At 30.1% G+C, this 19,682-nt stretch overlaps 2 protein-coding genes across 2 annotated transcripts; one reads left to right on the forward strand and one right to left on the reverse strand.

The window, feature by feature from the left end:
- The first annotated feature begins 2,231 nt into the window (after window positions 1-2,231).
- On the forward strand, window positions 2,232-10,751 carry LOC145840512 (uncharacterized). The gene is made up of 9 exons (XM_082947797.1): window positions 2,232-2,341; window positions 3,148-3,321; window positions 4,836-5,033; window positions 5,363-5,489; window positions 6,751-6,875; window positions 7,519-7,617; window positions 8,278-8,421; window positions 8,759-8,867; window positions 9,818-10,751. The coding sequence occupies exons 1-9, from the start codon at window positions 2,267-2,269 to the stop codon at window positions 10,237-10,239; spliced, it is 1,473 nt and encodes a 490-aa protein (XP_082803923.1). The 5' UTR covers window positions 2,232-2,266; the 3' UTR covers window positions 10,240-10,751.
- A 4,495-nt stretch (window positions 10,752-15,246) lies between these two features.
- On the reverse strand, window positions 15,247-18,741 carry LOC145840199 (uncharacterized). The gene is made up of 10 exons (XM_082947369.1): window positions 18,662-18,741; window positions 18,247-18,436; window positions 17,782-18,097; window positions 17,451-17,611; window positions 17,089-17,296; window positions 16,921-17,030; window positions 16,670-16,856; window positions 16,093-16,387; window positions 15,722-16,031; window positions 15,247-15,331 (listed from the first exon to the last, which is right to left on the reverse strand). The coding sequence occupies exons 1-9, from the start codon at window positions 18,695-18,697 to the stop codon at window positions 15,735-15,737; spliced, it is 1,800 nt and encodes a 599-aa protein (XP_082803495.1). The 5' UTR covers window positions 18,698-18,741; the 3' UTR covers window positions 15,247-15,331; window positions 15,722-15,734.
- Window positions 18,742-19,682: the final 941 nt, after the last annotated feature.

Below are 19,682 nucleotides of genomic sequence, written 5' to 3' on the forward strand. Positions count from 1 at the left end.
CAAACATCAAACTACTTTTAGTCTTTTATTTTCATTTTATTTTTAAGTTATAATTAAATACATTCTAAATCAAGTCAAAGTGTTTACTTAACTTTTGTAGTACTAATTATTATTTTGTATTTTAGCTTAATATATTTTACTAATTACACTTATCATTAATACTAAAATTACACTACTTGCTTTTTAAAATTTCATTTTTGCAGTTAACAAATATAGGAAAAACAAGTTTTTGCAATTAAACTATTTTAACAAAAATATATTTATAATGCTCAGTTCTACAACCAGCAGTTAATAATTTTTAACTTTTTAAGAAACTTGATCAAATAATCTTTTAAAAACTTAACTTTAGTACAAAACGTTTATTAAAACCAAACAAAATTATTAAGAAAAGTTTAGCAAGACCATAAAACGTTTACTTGTTATGCTACCTCTCATATTCAAAGTTCATTAAGGTTTGTGTTATTTTAATTAAGTGTGGAAATAAAATTTAATTTCAAAAACGCCTTTCTTTGTTATAAAAAGCACAAACTTTAGTACAAAAACTTTATAATGTAACTTTCAAAAAGTATAAAAGCTACAATTTTAAAACTTTATCAAATCAATTTCTAGCCACTCTGAAAAAATATTTCCACAAAACTTATTTTTAAAATTAACAAGCATAGATAAATAACTATAAAAAAAATTTAACATTTGCCTAATAACTGGTTGACACTTGAATTTTTTAAAATAGTTTATGTTTTGAACTGGATCAAGTTTTCCATTAAAAACCGAGCTTAATTTTAAAAGTTACCAATGTACTTTACGAAAAACCTTTTTAGACAGTGCAAATAGTAAAAATAATAAATAACACAAAGTTTGTTTGAACATTTAATACAGTTAAACGATTTTTGAAGATTGAACAGTTTTAAGAAAAAAAGAATTCTTACTGCAGTAAAGAAAGGAAGCCGCAGTAACTTAAGCTTATTTATTCACACTTCCTTTAAACTTTAACAGCTCATACTAAGCTCACGTAGTAAGTAACAAGCTTTGAAGTATTAGTTTATTTGTTTGTGCTTCTTCTTAAAAAGCTCAGTTTTTTTTTCAATATAAAACGCAAAGGTTCTTTCAGTAAAAATAATTTTCAGAGCTGAAAAGTTACTAACAAAACGAAAATAGCATATAAAGCGATAAATATGTAAGTATTTTCAAATGCTTTAGCTTGTAATTTCTTTTTTTATATAAAAAGTTTATCTTTATTTGGATTACTTTTTTTTTTAGTTTGTTTAGATATTGGATTAGTCATGTTTCCGGATTATTGTTTTAGAAGTTGTTGGAATTAATTTTAGATTGCCACACAGTTAGTTTAATTTATCAAATTTTGTTAAGCGTTTGCTTTATGAAGAAAAATTATAAAATGCTCAGTTCAGTAATTTACTGGTTTTCTTAAACTTTTTTGTTGTTTTAATTTTTCTAACTTAAAAAATGGAAAAAAAATCAAATTTATTATTGTATATAATAATTAAACACTTATTTATAAAGTTTTTAGAGTTTTTATATTAATTCCAAGTTTTAAACTGATGAAGTTTTTTCTTTTTAATTTTGTCAAAACATTTTTTTTGTGTATGAAAATATCATTTTTCAACCATTAACTAAAAACCAGAGCAGGATAAATGCTTACGTAGTTTTTATTTGATACGTACAATGCGCTTACTACAAAAGTGCAATAAAGAAGCAATTTCCAACTTATTCCATCGTTCTGCGGTGAGCGAATGTGCAGTTGACTCAATAAAACAAAGTTTAAGTTTTTTTTTTGCAGTTGAAAACTTTTTTAGCAGAGTACAAACAACTCAGACATCTTTGTGTTTTTTGTTGCAATTTTTCTTAACAGTTTCAATTATGTTTTGTTCGAACTTAATTAGATTTTTATTGCTATTTCAAGATTCTTCACAGCACAGCTAGTTTTTTTTTTGAAAACTCATACTAAAATTATAATTCTAAGCTGTTTTTTGAGTGGACATTTTAATTTATCGATTTTTTAGTAGAATAATAATTTTTAACTATGAATTGGCATTTTTTAAATAGTATAAAAAATGCTTAAATATTTTTGTATACTGATATAGATCAAAAAAGCTGACATAATATTTGCTTCTTTAGTATAAATTAACCCAATATTTAACAAGTTAAAGCCTAAAATAGAAAGCATAAGTAAAGTTTACTTTTTTTGATTACATATTTTGTTTTTTAAAGAAAACTTATATTGTTTCCAGTTCTGAAACAATATTTTAAAATGAACGACGTATCACATCAAAACTTCAATCATTTCATGAATTATAATGCAACTAACATCTCAACACCAGTACTTGTGAGTTTAACTGTAAATTAGTTTTTATTACTCATCTATCTAAACAAGTGTATGTACATATTTTAGTAGAGCTAGTTTGAAATTGAATACATCAAACCAAAAGATTACGTTAGTCTGAATTTTTTAGTGCACAAAAGTGATTACCTAAATATCTAAATAAAAGCCAATAAATCTCGGTTCGCACTAGACTTGACAACCGATTGGCTGCCGGTGACCCAGATTGCAATGAAACAAGCAGCAATCAGGTGCCAATAGAATAAAAACGTAAAAGCTCTTGTTCTATTGCCCCAAACCTATTATTGTTATTAGTGTTCGGATCAGCCAATTCGTGTAAAACAGAGAAGTAAATAACTCGGTGACCAGTCCCTCCAGACTTTTCAAAGTGTTTTAGGCGTCAGATAAACAGCTAAATCCTAGTTCTATTGCCCATTTGAACGACGTCATTCAACAATTAAGTTGAGTTTTTTCGCTAGAATTTTCCGCACGGTAATGAGAAAAAACAGTCACCTACTAAAACATTTTATGAAGTTTAGAAAGCTTGCAAGTTGTACAAAAAAAATAAGTACACTTTAAACCAAGGTAGGTTAATAAAAATACTTTTCATAAATGCTTATTTCTGCATCATTAAGAACTGCAGAAGGTAAATACTACTTCAAAGCGTCAAATATAAGACAGCTAAATTAAGAAAAAATAACAAGTCCGCTGTCAGCCGAAATAGATTATGCGTGACGTGCTCGAAAAATAACTACGTACAAAAGCTTAACAAAGCATTTATTACATTAATACCAAAAACATTTCCACTTTAGAACTGCAAGTGGAACTACTTCAACTCGTTGCTGTTCGGGGGGTGTTTTCTCACGTTGCTGGTCAACCTGTTCGCCTCGGTCGTCCTGTTCCGGGTGCCCCTGGTCAACGTGAGGGGGAGGAGCAACCCCGTCTACCTGTGCATCCGCTTCATGAACGTGTGCGACATCGCTCAGGTATGACGTCACAATTACTGATTGTGTTGCGGGAACAGTTTTCAGCATATAAACGTTTTTTTGTATTTGTAGAATAAAATGCCAAAATTTTAGTTTTAGTAGCTGTTCTAAAAACTAGCTTAAGAAAGTTTTGCTGTTTATTTTCTGAGTTTGGTACAAAGTTTAAACATAGTTTATCTTTCATAATGCTTTTACAAAAAGTAGTTAAACAAAATTAAAAACTTGTGGTTCTTCTGATCTTAATATTTGTTTTAAAGCGTAAAATTATTTAAAAAATTATTGTCGAATAAATTTATGATATTTTTAAAAACTTACTAGTGTATTATAAAAAAGGTTAATAAGGGTAAAAATAACTGATGTGTAATATCTACTTAGAAAAAAACTTTAATTAAATAAAGGTACTTTTTGCTTGTGATGTTTTAATAATTTACTAATACTAAGTCAATTTTTTAATGGTTAGACATGGTTATTAAAACTACGGTAAGCATATTTCTATAAAAACATAAAACGATAAAAGTTATATTGAGTGTATACTGTTTTTACTAATTATGACAGTTAAAAAGTTTTTTGTTATGCAATTCAAATAAAGCAAATTAATCCAAATGTATATAAACTTAAGTCAATTGATTCTCTAAAAGCGATCGATTGCAAGTATACGTATAAAAATATACTCTTTACTTTTATTTAATTTCCAATTGACGGTAACTTGTGATATTACGTCACTTTTACATAAGAAGAACTTGTGTTTGTTGCAATTTGAATGTTTCAGACATGTTGCTTAATTTTTATGTTGAAACATTTTTTTCACCACGTGCAAAATTAAAATGGATCACGCTCAAATGACGTTGTAAATGAACTTTGTTCTAAATATAAAAAATGTAAAACCGTATTGATTATATTTCTCAGGATTTTTCAGACCTTGGAATAAGAATTTATAAAAATTTTACTAAAGTTAGAATTTAATACAACTTTTTTAAAAACTTATTGTTTTTGAATAACACAATTTTTTTATTAAGCATCACAGAGCCTTATAAGTTGAAAAAAAAAACATTTTCATAGGACTGCAAGTATTTCCTTAGAAACAGTTATATATACATATATTTATCTTTATCGTTAAGTTTGTTTTTTATTGTTATTACTTTAACGACCATTATAAAAGTTTAGATTGTTCTTTGAACGTTTTGTTTTCCTATGTCTTAAAGGTTTATGTATATTATATTCATTATTTTTTTGATACTGTACGATTTCTATGTATTTTATTTACATAAGCAAATCCTTATGTTAGTTTGAGTTTACTTTATGCTAACCAATTCTGTTTGTGTTTTTATTGCAGCTTTTCACACATAATCAAACTTGTATAGTTCTTAATTAACCTTTGTTACAAAACTAGAAATTCAACAGTTATTAAGATAGATGATTTTATGTAGAAAACTGACAATACAAACTCAAAAGTGTTATGTTTTTCATTACAAAATTGTTTTTTTCCAAGTTTCTTTCATCAACTAACAAACCAGGCTTTCCTGATGCTGGTGATGCCCCTCTTCTCCCGGCAAGATTGCTCTTTCATCGGGGGAAACTCCCTGTGCAACGCTTTCGGCTTCTTGTCGCTGTTCCTGCTGGTCATTTCGCCCCTGATAACCATCCTGATGGCGTTCGACCGCGTCCTGGCCCTGTACCAGCCCTTCCTGTACCGCAGCAACGTCGGAATGCGGGTCAGTTGGTCTTTTTGTTTGTTTTTGAATAACTTAAACTGCACTTGTGAGAACACATATAGACTGGGGTAACTTCAAAACCTGCAGCTAACTTGCACATTTGCAACTAAGATTTATCTTTTAAATAGTTTTCTCTTTTAGTTTTAGCTTTTATTTTGATTTATTTATTATATGTTTGGGTAAGGGAAAAGGGTATAGATTGAAAATATATATAATATTACCACTTGAAAACTAAGTCTTAATTGCAAATATGCAAATTAGCTGCAGTGTAGCTACTTTTAAGATTGCATTTGTTTTTGACAATTTAATTATCACAACAATTGTTTTAGGTTCTGAAAATATCCCTGCAAGTTTCGTTGGTGCTTGTTTTCATTGTCGCCCTACTTCCGATTTTCGACATAGGGGAATACCATGTCGTCAGCGGGAGAAGAGTTTGCCTGATCGACACGATCACAGGTTTGGCCGTTAAAATAAAATATTGTTTAGCTTTTTATGTTGTTCTGAACTTACGTTAAAAGGTACCCAAATGGTGTGTGACTCGACAACCGAAAGTTTTTTTGTGCACCACGTTCTGGGACCAAACATTTTGAGCGTTTTTTATCATTCAATAATCAATTGTAAAGCTTATAAATTATAATTACTTATTCAAATGCTTATCCTATAAGTTTTATGAAATAAATTTTACATTTTATAAGTATAAACTTTGTAATTGGTTAGTCTATTACTAAGAAATGCACTGTATTGTAATTTTTCTTAATTGAACAATAAAAAGTTCTCAACTTATCTACATTACTTGAAAAAAATTATCATAGGTTTTAACATTTTATTTCAATCTAATTCACAATTATCTAGAACGGGAACGGGTCAAATATGCACGAAGGGCCAAATATGCACGAAAAGACACTTTTGCACGAAGGAACATTTTAATTAAAAAATAAACTAAAAAATCAAAGTAAAATACCGACAGAGGGTAAGGGTTAGGGGTAAAAGTGATAGTAAAAAAACAATAATAAAAATCAAAGTTAATACAATAAAAATAAAAATAACCCGTTCAAAAGTGTCTTCGTGCAAAGTGACCCTTCGTGCAAAAGTGTCTTTGAGCAAAAGTTACCCCTCGTTCAAAATTGACGCCGTGCAAAAGTGAATCTTTTTTCAAAAATTTCTTCGTGCAAAAGTTTTCCTTCGTGCACATTAGACTCCTACCAATTTAGAAAACCTGGGAACGGGTCCAAACTGCACGAGGGGTCAATTTTTCACGAAGATAATTTTGCACGAAGACAAATTTGCACGAGGGGACAAAATTCCACGAAGTTAATTTTGCACTAAGGGTCAATTTTCCACTAGTTACAATTTTGCACGAAGGGTCATTTTTGCACGAGAAAAAAAAAACAGAAAAAATTATTTGAAAGATAAATTAAAAAAAAAAAGTTACTAATCGAGGGTAAGAGTTAGGAGTAACAGTGATAGTAAGAATAAAAACTAAATTAGTTTAAAAAATATTAAAGTTAATGAAAAAATTGAAAAACAAAGATAAATAAAAAATTTAACTCGTGCAAAGTTGTCTGCTTGTGCAAAAAAGTGTTCTTGTAATTTTGTCCGCTTGTGCAATTTTGTCGTCTCGTGCAAATTTGACTCTTACTCATCTAGAACACCGAGAGTGAAACATTTGTATTGTTTTTGATAGCCTGTAAAATCTTTGACATTTAATTTTTTTCAGATGACCCGACAGACCAGGCATACGTGATCGCCATTCACAGCTTGTTCGTGATTGCGCTCGCTTTGCTGCTGGCGTGCACCGCCTCCTTTCAATACAAGCTGTTTGTTCTTGAGTACCAAAAAAAAGTTTGTTTGCTGTTTTTTATGTTTCAAAGTATATTTTCGAGCCAAGGTGTTGAATTTTTTTCAATATAGTAATCTTAAAACAATGATGTTCTTATCACGAGTTGTCGTTTTTTAGTTATCTTAAGCTTTTTCAAAGAAAAAAAGTTTTGTATGTTAAAAAGTTTGTGCTGGTGTTGTTGTTTTATAAATAAGTTTTTCTGACAGCATATTTTATATAAAAAAAACTTGTTAAACATACAGTTTTGTGTGTTTATTAAAATTTTTATTAACTTTAAACTTTAGTTGCAATCAACACTATGCTTTGAAGATAGCCAAAACGTTTGTGTAATGCGTATAGAAATTAACCAAATTACCAAAAACATAGAGCTTCATGCTTGTTCGCTGTATTTAAAACTTAAAAGCAATGTTTTGTAATAAAATTTACAAACTTTAGTTAACAACAATTAATTTTTTTTATTTAACTTTTGTATTTTCCACATATTTTAACGTATTGTCCTGGACAAGACGATGAAAGGTATCCTGTGGTGTGCGGCTCGATAACCGAAAGGTTTTTTGCGTACCCCAGGTCCTAGGACTAAATATTATGAGAGTCTTTTTTTTGTAGCTCAATAAACAATACAAATGAAATACAATTAAACAACAGAAGCAGAAGCGTAAGACTTCAGGACGGAGAACGAGAAACGCAACTGTGACAACAATGGCAATTTGCATCATATTCATATTCTGCTACTCCCCATACATTGTAAGACTGTTTTATTAGTTGTATGTTGATAATAATTAAGTTTATTTTTGTTAAGTTTAAAATATAAAACATAGTTTAAATTTTTGTTTATTACAAAAAAATACAGTTTGAAATATCTAAAAAAAAACTTAAGATAAAATTTTATATCAACAGATTTGAATAGTGTTTTTGCTATATCTTTTATAGACATTTTTTTATTTCACAGTAGTTCGCTTATTTTAAATTGACAATCTTTTTTGCTACACTCATAACTAAGCTTATTGTTAATATGGTTTGGAAATTATATATTAATAAATTGATTAGTTTAAATTTTGTATTAAAAAGAAGAAAGTAAACTTTTAAATACTATCTATATTAAATTTCCGACTAGTTGTAAAGTCTATCAACACTAAAATAATATTTTTATCTATATCGCATAAGTACGATAGCAGATTTATACTTATTAAATGCAATTCTACGTAAGCTTTTATAAACCGCAATTTTTGTTATCTCTTAGCTAACAATGATTGAATTTCGTGACTCAGCTCTTTATTTTATTAAAAAAACGTCTTTGTTGTTTTGCGAACACTATTTACCTAGATATGAAAAATTGTATGTACATACTTAGTTTTTTAATTAAAAATACTAAGTTCAATTCCGTTTAATTCAAATTAAAAACAGATTCGAGTTTTGAAAGAAGCCTCTACAACCATAAAGTCGTCTAAATGGTTCACTTACTCGACATTCGCTCTGGCCTTTCTGCAGCCGTTACTCAACCCGATCGTTTGCATCTTTGCCAATGCAAGATACCGAAAAGAACTTCAAGTGAGTAAAATTAATTTGCTGAGTAGTAAAAAAGTACTAACCCAAAAGATTATGTGTTTTTGTAATAGCTACGCTGTTAATGTTTACTTTTTTGAATCTCGAATTGATTTTTATGCTGCAATCGTCTAAATTGCAAAAGAAACTAGTTATTTTTAAAGTTTTGTTTGTTACAGTTTTTGCATTTTGTTGTATTTAGTTGTAAGTTAAAATAAAGTTGTGAGGATACTTTGATACAACAATCAATATAAATAGTGAAAAAAATTCAACGACTGAGAGTAAAGTAAAACAAAAACAAATGTGTAAAACCTAAACTAAACCCGTTTGCAATAAACCGCAGGTAGTGCTGAGGAAAGTGAGGGCAACAGACATCGAAACGACAACCGACAGCAACTTCACCACCAACAGGCACAACACCCTCACCGACATCAAAAGGAGGCTCAGCAGAAGTTAGTATTTTGAGATGAATATTCCCACGATTGGTTCTACAGTTGAATGGTATAGTGTCAAAATCCACTCGCGTTCAAAATCCACCCGATTTTTTTAAATTGTTTTATTAATTTATTTTATATATATATTTTTATTTTTCACTATCACTGTTAACCCTAACCCTTACCCTCGATCGGTAAGCGGTTCTCGAATTTGACTGGGTGGATTTTGATCGGGTGGATTTTGATCTCGGGTGGATTTTGAACGTATCCCTGTTGACTACGTGTTTGAATTTTAAGTTGAATTTAGCATTAACGACTTTGTCAGTTTTACAGCTGTGTACAAGATAATTGAGATGTGAATTTATGCTATTTTCTTCAGCTTCTAAAAAAAATTAAAAAAACGGTTATGCTAGGAGTGGACGTATTTTTTTACTGATGCCTAATGATTTAAAAAAATTTAAATTATTTGATTTTGATTGGTTCAAGTTAGGGCTAAGTAATGTAAAAATTTGATAAGAATACTAACTTGAAAAGCTTAATACCTAAACTTTTGACTTATGTAAACCAAATAATAATTAAACTAAGATTGTTACTAATACTCCAAACAAAATGTAAATAAATACTTACATCTTTTATATCACAAAAAAAGATTGCAAATTTCTTAAACAATATTAGTTTATACAATCGTATTAACAAAATAAAAACTGCGTTTAAATATTGAATGACTTATCAAACATATGGTGAAAAAACCCTAACTGTTTAAAAATGTTTAAGTAATTTTGTTTCTAAGAAAACGTGCTAAAGAATACTTAAATTTTTTTATTTATTTCAGTTTAGGTGTCATCGTTAATTTATTTTGAACCTTTAGTCATTTTAAAACTCGTTAATATGCTTCTATCTTAGAGTAAAAAAAAAATTCATTAAAAAATGTTTTAATTAATTTATTTTGATTTCAACAAAAACACCAGGTTCGAACTCCGTCAAGAAGACGTTCAAGCGGCAAGCCTCGCTTGGAAACTTCACCAGCGGCAAGCAGCGGCGACGAAGCAGCACGAACAGCGTGCAACTGGCCAGGAAGCGATCACTGACGACCTTCACCAACAACAACCCTGATCAGGCGAGCAAAAACTTCACCAACCTCTCAACGCTGCCACCAAGCGGTGAAAATTTCAAAAACAGAACGTCGACGAAAACGTCGTGCGTGCTGCAGAGCCCGTACAAGCAGGTGGACGATCCGGTGGAAGACGAGGTTTTTGCTCCCGCGGAAAAGTTGGCGGGAACCCCCGAACCTGAAAAGAAACCAGTTGAAGCAGCAATCAAGGAAGAAGTGGAGGAAGCCAGCGGCTCGGATAAGCCGCTTTTAAATGACGATTTGCACGTAAAAGTTTAGTATGTTCTTTCGTTAAAAAAAGGGCTTTAAAATTATACCTGCTGCTAATGTGAAGATTTTTGTGAAGAGGTTTTGTAGGGTTTGTTATAGTTCCTGTTCTTTTGAAGAGCGACAAAATGTTTTTTATAACTTGAAATTTAAAGACTACTGGAAACAAAGACTAATAGGCAACTTGCCCAGATACTGTCAAATTATTTTTTTTAAATTTTAATACAGTTTTTAAAGATGAAATACTCTTATAGTTTTTTTAGATAATTAAAAATTAATGAGATTTCTGTACATAAGTAAAACTTTTAATATTTTACAGCATTAAGGAAAATATATTACAAAAACTAAACCCTAAAATCTGTTTTTAAGCTTTTATTTTTCAACATTTGTACACAACTTAAATTCAAACAGTACAATGAATTTTTCATACTGTGCACTTTTTATCGAAACAGTTGTTTTTATAAATTTTATTCGTATTTAATAAATAGATTTAATCAAACAACTAAAATCTAAAATAAACTATAAGTTGATTGATTTTTGTAATACATACAATTTTAACAACAAAAGTTTACTAAAACATTTGCAAGCAAATGCTTTTTAATTTTTATTTGTAGGTTTTAAATATTAACATATTGTTTCTTGAAAAAAACTGATAGGTCAGTTATTTTAAAATACTATTTTTAATAAAAATTTATGTATTAGTTCACTAATATAACAAACTTGTTATTAAAAATTTAAAAAAATAATATTTTGTCTAGAATATTTTGTACGAGTTTTTAAAAACAAAACTGCACTTAAGTATTTACTATGAAGATTAAGAACAGTTGACTGGATATTTTTTGAAATTTTTTGAAATAGTTTAAGATAATATTTTGATCAAACAATGTAAAAGAAATGTCAACAAGCTATAAGTTTGTATTTTTAATCGTCTTGATTCTAAAAATAAATAAGAAAGTTTTTTGTTTTAAAAGGTACGCATAAGCTTCACGAACAAAGATAAGATAAAAACTATCTAAACATATAACTTAAATTAAAATTGTAACTTATTAAGTTTGAAATTTTGAAAATACGCAAAAATTAACTAATAACTGAATATAAAAAATATTTATTTTGTAAAAAAATGTATTTGGTAACAAAATAAGTAAAAAATACAGTTTTTGCATACCAAACTATTTTATTAAGAATCTTATTTAAATTTAATTTCAAATCAAAACAACTAGAGAACCTAAACTGTTTTAACATTTTAGATACAGTCTTTATTTTTTTACTGAATTTAATAACTGTAAAGAGTTTTAGCTAACTTAACTACTAATTGTTTTAAAAGTGTTTGCCGTTTTAATTATTAAACATAAATAAGACACACAGGCTATTATATTGATTTTTTTTATAGGATAACTAAGCTACTAAAATTCTTTGGTTTATACTAGGGGTGGGCAACGTAAATATTTGACGGGCCAGATCCAAAAAAATATAGTCCTCAGCGGGCCGGATCATTTTAAGTTAAAGATCTTTTGGATTCAGCTGGATCCTTTTTTTAGATCCGGATCCTATTTTAAACATATTATCCGGATCCGCCTAAATACTAATTTTAGACAAAGATCTAGATCCGAATGGTAGCTAATTTCAAAAAGATTTGAATCCGGCTAGATGCTTATTGATCGGGTATTTAAGAATTTTGAATCAATATATTAATTATCAAGGTTGTCAAGTATGAAATTTTATGTTAAATTTAGTTAAGTATTCATAATTCTATATATATTATAACGCTAGACAGAATTAATACTAGTTAGTCCTAAAAAAATTATAATTTGGTTACTAAAAGTTACTCGAGCCTAACATTGCAAGCTAAAACATAAAAAAATTGCTAACTATTCGAAATTAAGTAATTTTGAAAATCCTTATCTGGAGTTTATTTTGATAATATTTGTTCAAAAATTAATAAACAATATAATATTAAACTACTATTATTTAATTTAATTAAGCTAAAGAAGATTCATTACATTTTTTGCATGTTTAAAAGAAACAAAACAAATTCTGATATATAAACAGTTTTACCATAAAAAGCAAAAAATAAAATAAATAAAAGATCTCGATAAAACGCTTAAGGTTGATCATGTATTAGAGTTGTTTAAATCTAGTTGCATGACAGTTATGGAAAATCTGCAAGTGCACTGAAATACCGATTAGGTTTGAAGTTAGCTTATCCTTGTTAATGTTTGTGGTCGGAAATGTTTGTTTTCAAATGTATGAAGTATCGAACAACACAACTAGTTCCATGGTCATCTTTAGAAGTTGACAAACTTTGGCTCGATCAATTATACATAAAGTCTATCTAAAAATCTTATAAAAGCAACAAAAATTATATGTTTGGTTTTAAATTTTCTTATTAACTTATTTAAAAAATAGTTAAGCCTAGATAAAAAATACTTTGGCTTGAGATTTTAACATGTTTACTTTCAAAATATCAAATAGTTATAATTAACCTAAGAAATTTAACTAAGTTCTGTACTTTAAAAATATCATTATCAAACAGTGCACCTAAAATACTTTAATAAGAGTACTAACATAAAAATACGAAATATTGAAACAAAAAATAAATTAATATGTATTTTTAGCATAACAAATATTTTAGTTTAATAGACTTTTAGATTAGGATTGATTTCGCTAGTGAAGATATTACTAAACGAAAAACTAAAACATAAAACTGTCACATTATACTTTGAATGTTAAGTTTAAAGAATTTAGCAAGAATAGTTACACTAAAAAGAAGTCAATGAGACATTTATGGATCATTAAAGTTTTTAACAAGTTGTTTAAAATCTGGAAGTTTATTTGAAGTAGATATTCTCAGTAATGACTGCAAATTGGTATCAGTAAGATTTGAACGCAGCTTACTTTTGTTTATATACATGGTTAAGAATGTTTGTTTGCAAAAATATGTAGACCAAAACAGAACAAATAATTCATTGTCATCTTTTTTAAATTAACAAATTTTGACCTGTTAAGTAAGTCATAAATCTGTCAATTTTTCAGTTTTGAACTTTTCTTTTTGTGTACTGCCACATTGAAGTTCAACAGTTCTAACAACATTACTAAGTACATTTTCGGTGTCAAACGTCGACAGTGATGAAATAATGTCGAATTCTTCACTTAATTGTTAAAAGTCTGCAAAACGACGACCAAACTTATTATCAAGTGAAACTATTGTCATCAACTGGTCATCACTAAACTTAACCATACATTTAATCAAAAAGTCCTTAATGAAAAAACAATAGCAGAAAAAGTGCAAATTGTAGTCTAAACTTAAAACATTTGACAAAAATTTAAACTTGAGCAGTTTGACTTAAAAAAGTTGTCGATGTTTAAAAAGATATTTTTTTTTCTATTTTAAACATTTAAAAAACAACTCAATACTTATCTGGAAAAGACAGCAATTTTTTACATGTCTATTTTTATGAAAACATTATGGTAGGTATGATCATCAAAGTTACTTCAGCAAACAACTGCATTTGGATAATTTGAGAAAGGATTACTTCTACTGACTTGAAACAGAACAAGATACTATAACAAAATAGTGTTTTATCACCACAAAAAAATAAGCCATTTTAACAAACGTTTTCAGGGTCAAAGTCTTACAGTTTTGTTTAATGAAATAGTTCAAAAAACGTTTTGTACAAGTTTTGTGATACTTAAATTGGCTGGCCGGATTTTATATAAATTTTGAAAATGCTTAGCGGGCCGGATCATCTACTTGCGGGCCGGATCAATGTTGTCCGCGGGCCGGATTCCATTTAAAATTAAAAAAGGTTTGGGGGCCGGTCATTTTCACTCTGCGGGCCGGATCCGGCCCGCGGGCCGTACGTTGCCCACCCCTAGTTTATACCGTTAAAAAACTTGAAACTGTACTAAAATATGAATTTCTAAACTAAAAAGTCTGCAACTACTATTAGATTACAAGAATACTAAAGAAAAGTTACTTTTTAAAAACTATTCAACAAATTTTATTTTAAAGTACGAACCGAGCACTAAGTTTTTATTAAGTAACTATTTAACTGTTGTATAACTTATTATTAGTTATTGGTGTAAATGTTTCTAGGTTTACTACTTTGCTTATAAATGACTAAAATGTATTGTTACTATTTATTATTAATTTTTTGAATTGAATTCTTACCTACATTTTGACAAACAAATGATCTACATTTGAGTAGACACTTACATCATTTTATATAGTGTTTTATTAAAAGCAACCGTAGAAAATACTCTTTAAAAGACAAGCAACATTTATGCTCTTCAAACAGCCTAGAACTACTCCTTAAGATATAAAGTAAATGGTTGGATAAGTTCTACTACTGAGTTACCACGACAAATTAACTTTTATTTATCTGGCAATTTATTTTAACTAAAAAAACTTTTCAACTTGAATCTTTTATCAAAGTAGAGCTGTTATGAATAGTCTTAAAGTAAGTCTAGCTGTTTTACTTCTGTTTCGTGATCTTAATTCCTACACACCAGAACTTGACGATCCATGTTTAAGAAACCCAAGTGCAATTTTTTAGTAAATGTTTTTTCAATGTACCAAGGTAAGCGAAAATATGTTTTAGAGCAATTTTAGTATGTTACGTAACTATTACAATTTTTTCGAAAGTTTACTTATAAATTCAAGTTCTCATAATTTGTTTAATTTTATTTATTAATACTTATTTATTTGTTGAAAAGAAGCTTTAGATACTTCTTGTTTAGTATCCGTTGCTAGAAATTTTGTTTGAATTTTGTGCGAGATTTTTTTTCTTATTTAAATTTTAACTGTTTTATATTATAGAAGACGAAGTTTTGATACACAGTTTTAGTTTTTGATGTGTTTTTTTTAATCATAAATAACTGTTTAAAATTTTGTTTAGCCAAATAAGATTCAATGTCTTCACAGTTTAGAAACACTTTTTCAATTCATTAATAAACAGCGTTGTTTCGACTATAAGTAACGTAAATGGTTTTCTTTAAACAAATAATGACAAATTAGAATCTCGATTTAAAAGTTTATTTGTGATACAAAATTGTCAAAAATAATCTTTTTCGTCTTTTTCTTCTCGTCTACTTGACTAAGAGCCTGTTTAAAATTTTTTATTAGGTGTAGTTAAATATGATGAAACGCAAAAACTTATTTTATTAGTTTTTCATTTATTTATAAATAATTATAGTTTACTTGTTTAAAAAACAATAAACTTAAAAATTTGGTTTAAGTAAGGTCTTGTGGAAAACTAAAACAACTGTTTAAGTGTGTTAGTTAAAAACTATGCAGCAAAAGTCTTAAACACTGTTTAACTAGCTTAAAATTTTTTTTTTATTGTCTGTTCAAAAAAATTTATTCAGAAAGTTGAAGTACAAATAAAAGTTTCAAAATGCATATCACATTGTTTTTCATCTCCGAAAATACTACTGTTTTAATTCTATAACTCAAGTACAAATTCTATAAACTTTAATATAAAAACATACATACTTTCACAAAGCACCTAGCAGTGGAAGACGCACTTGTGAACGGAGGGCGGGCAGAAGTTCCAGTTGAGGGGAAGTTTCATGCAGGGGGGAGTGAACTTGACGCGGCACTTCAGGCCGCAGCAGTAGTGCATGATCAGTCTCGGCTCCCACAACAGCTGGAAGTCGTCGAACTTTCTCAGCGTGGTTTCCACCTTTTCGTGGACGCACGCGTGGTAGTGCTCCTTCAGGGCCTTGACCAGGTCGTTGGCGGGGTCGGCGCCGAAAGCGCTGACGAAGAACTTGTCGAATTTCAGCAAGTGGACGCGAGCGCACTGAAAAAAATCAAAACTTATAAAAATGAAATACATAACTACTTTGATTATTGAAACCAACTTCTCTCAACTTCTTTTCGATTCTTGCACGTTGGGCGACACGCTTGTCAACAAGACAAGTTGTGTAGTGGGCGATCTTGGTCTTCTTGGCGGCGACGCACGCGTCGAACGAGCGCTTGATCTTCATGACGTGGGCGTCGGCGCACGACTTCCAAGTTTCGATGCGCGCGTGAACCTTGTGGTAGATCGCTTCGATCTGAGCCATCATCTTGTCGTGGTGGAGGTCGACCCAAGCCTTGGCTTGCTGCTTGAGGAGGTCGTGGAAGCTGACAATTTGTTCTTGGGTTGGTGGGCATCTGTACAACATTATGGTATATTTTGAACTCAGTTGTTTTTTATACAAACTTATTATCTTTGATAGAAATATTCGTAACTTCAAGCTAATAGTTTATTGATAAATATCCAAGCAAAGCAAGTTCGCTGGAATATACAATAAAAAGAAAGTTGCACAATACTTCTTTTTTATTTAACTAACTCCGTGGAACTGTGTTAACTTGTTAAACACAGAGAAATACATGTTAGTTCAATAAAAAAAAGTGTTGTGCAATTTTTTTATTAGGTTAAGTATATCAACTCACCCGTTGTAGTATTTTGGCATCTTCAATGCAATGATGGCTTCGAGGGCTTTCATGGCTTTTACTTTCCAATCATTGACCTGTTGGATCCATGAGGTGCGCTTCAAGACGAGCTCCTGAGTGTAAATAGTGTACTTTCTGCTGATCTCGTCAAGGTGTGGTTGGTGTTCCCAAACACACTCTCTTTCAGCTAAAATTTAATTAGAATTTAAGTAAATGAAATAAAATTAATTGCATAAAACTAATTTTTTTACCCTTAGTGCAGGTTCTGAGAGTTTTGAAGTGGGGACCTCTCCAGTCCAAATTGAATGGCTTGACAGTGTACATTTTGCACATTGTTCTTGGAAGGCATGGCGTGCGAACGCTAAAGGTAAAATCGAGTTGTACCTTTACTAGTTATTTTGAAAACAAACAGAACCTACCATGATCTGGTGTGGCGCCTTCTGGCAAAACTGTAGCACCCGCTCTTGATGTAGCAGACGTAATCGCATCTGTAGCTGTCCTTTATCAAGCGGACGGCTTCCAACATTCTGCGCTCGAACTCTTGGAAAAGTTCAACGTGGTGCTTTCTGATGGAGCCTTCGTAGAAAGCGAGGACTTGTTCCAAATCGGCTGGTTGTTCCTTGCCATCTGTATCAGTTTTTTTTTTTGAAGCAATTGTTAAAGTTTTTAAATTATTCTTGTTAAGTAATTTTTTCATAAAGCTTCTTCTGATAATTAAATTGTTGTGATAGTTATATAACATTTATGCTTTTTAATAACAATCATTGGATAGGTAACTAACGGTAAAGGCTAGTGAAGATCTTCTTTACAAAAGCAACCTTGTTGAGACAGAGATTTTCGAGGTTAATTTCGTACTGTTTAATCAACTTGGTGGCGTGAGCGTCCAGCTTGGTTACGAACAAGCCAATTTTGGTTTTACGGGTGGCAAGACAAGATTTGAATCTGTTTTATAATTTTATTGAATTTACCCACGTTTTCGCTAATGCTTTATTTACAATCAAAACTGTACTTGTAAACCAACAGAAAGCTACATCATATCTTACTAATTAAACACCTCTGTTTGATTATAATTTTAAAGAAACAAAAATTCTGGAAAGCACACAAAAACTCACTGCGAAACAAGTTGTCTGTGGAAGCTCTCGATCCTGCGCACTATCGCGCGCACCGCGCCGATGAAGTTGCGCACGGCCCGCTCCTTGTGCACCTCGAGCTCGCGGGCGTAAGCCAGAGCTTTCTGCTCGACTTCCTCGCGGGTGTGGTGGTAGGCCTTCGTGTAGTACTCCCTGAAGACGCGCGCGTAGTCGTCGTTCATCTCGCACAGGGCCTTCTTCCAGGCGGTGAGGGGGAGGAAGAGCTCCCGCTCGATCTCCGCTCGGGAGTGCGCCAGTTTTTCTTCCAGTTCTTTGACGCGAGCATCGGCGTTGTCTTCTATATTTTTCGTTTAGACTAAGTATTAAAGATAATGCAAACTTTTTATATAAATTTAGTTTCACACACATAGTTCATGTTAATAAATTTTATTAAAAAAGTAGATCACCTTACATTGGTAAGATACTTTACATTTAATCTAATTTTACCTGATTCACAGCCTTTCGGGTAGTGTTGGATAGGGAACTCGGCGAGGATGTGCCTGTAGTAGGCGGCAGTGCACCAGCTCCTGTTGAAGTGGATCCTGTAGCTGTAGTAGCCGTGAGCAGGCAGCACGTGGAAGGCGTGGGAGCACCAGTAGTGGTACGAAGGTATCTGGTAGGTGGCACCTTGGGCTGCCTGTGAAAAAATTCAACATGAATATTTTATTGTACTTGTTCATGAGTCATTATTTTTCGGCAGAACTAAAACTTTTTTTTAACGCAAAATATCCTTCTAAAAGTTTTTGTTTTAAGAATTGAAGTAACTTTTTCAATGGTTTTTTAACCATTTTTTCTTGTAAATATAAATGTCAAGTCTTTTAAGCTGAAAATCTTATTATACATTTTTCTAATTAAAACTGACAACAATGCAAGCCAAGAAGACAGCGACGAACTTCATCGTTGTTTTCTTTTTGAGTAGTTTGTCAGCTGAACATTTTTCCGGATTTTATACGACGTTGTGCAAACAACTAGGTCGGAAGTTTGTGTTATTAAGTGTTAAATGACGTTAAGCGCTCAGACTAAGTTCGCAATTGAAGTTCTAATGTTGTTTTAGACTAACTTTCGATTTTTTTCATTAACATACAGGAACTTTGTAATTTTTAGTTGTTGGTTTTGTTTGATGTAGTTTCATAGAAAAACACATTGCATTTAATCTAAAATACTGTAACATTTTTATTATTTAGCTAAAACAACTATCGTTTAATTTTTACAGCAGTTATTTTGGTTATTTCTGTACTGATGATGCTCCTAAGAAGTATTTACATCAGTTTTCCCTTAAATTATGCGCCTATCCACAGTAATGTAGGTTAAGTTTATTCAAGCTTGTACTAAAATTCTTCATTTATATATATTTAAAACATCTTTGAAATAAGCTTGTAATATAAGTTACTTGCTTTCATTAGCTATTTTCAGTATATCTTAACAAACTTTAGTAATTCATTTATTTAAAAAGATGATTTAACAACATTAAGAGTAGTCTAAGTATTTAGTAAATTTTCAAAAGTGCAAATATTTTTTGTAGTAATTTACAGACGAAGGTTTTTTTAAATATTGTAAGCGCTTTTTTATTTACTAAAACTAAAGCAATAGTTGTAAAATTTATTTTATATAAAGGTAAGCTAATTTAACAACAACAACTTTTTAAGCATTAAATTTTTTTTATTCCTACTAATATAAGCATTTTATAAATTAGTATTTTCAAATATATACTTTTGTTTTTAAATCTTATATACTAACTTAAAAGAAAAAAGATTTATTTTTTAGTTTTTATTTAAAGTTTCTTTTAAAATAAGCTTAGTATATAAACATTATTGAAATTAAATTCAAAGAATGTAAATTAAGGTAAAACAGTATCTTAAATGTTCTAAGTCTCGATTTTTTGC

Source organism: Thalia democratica, chromosome 7 (genome assembly GCF_965202585.1).
Source record: "Thalia democratica chromosome 7, ktThaDemo2.hap1.1, whole genome shotgun sequence".
Lineage (NCBI taxonomy): Eukaryota > Metazoa > Chordata > Thaliacea > Salpida > Salpidae > Thalia > Thalia democratica.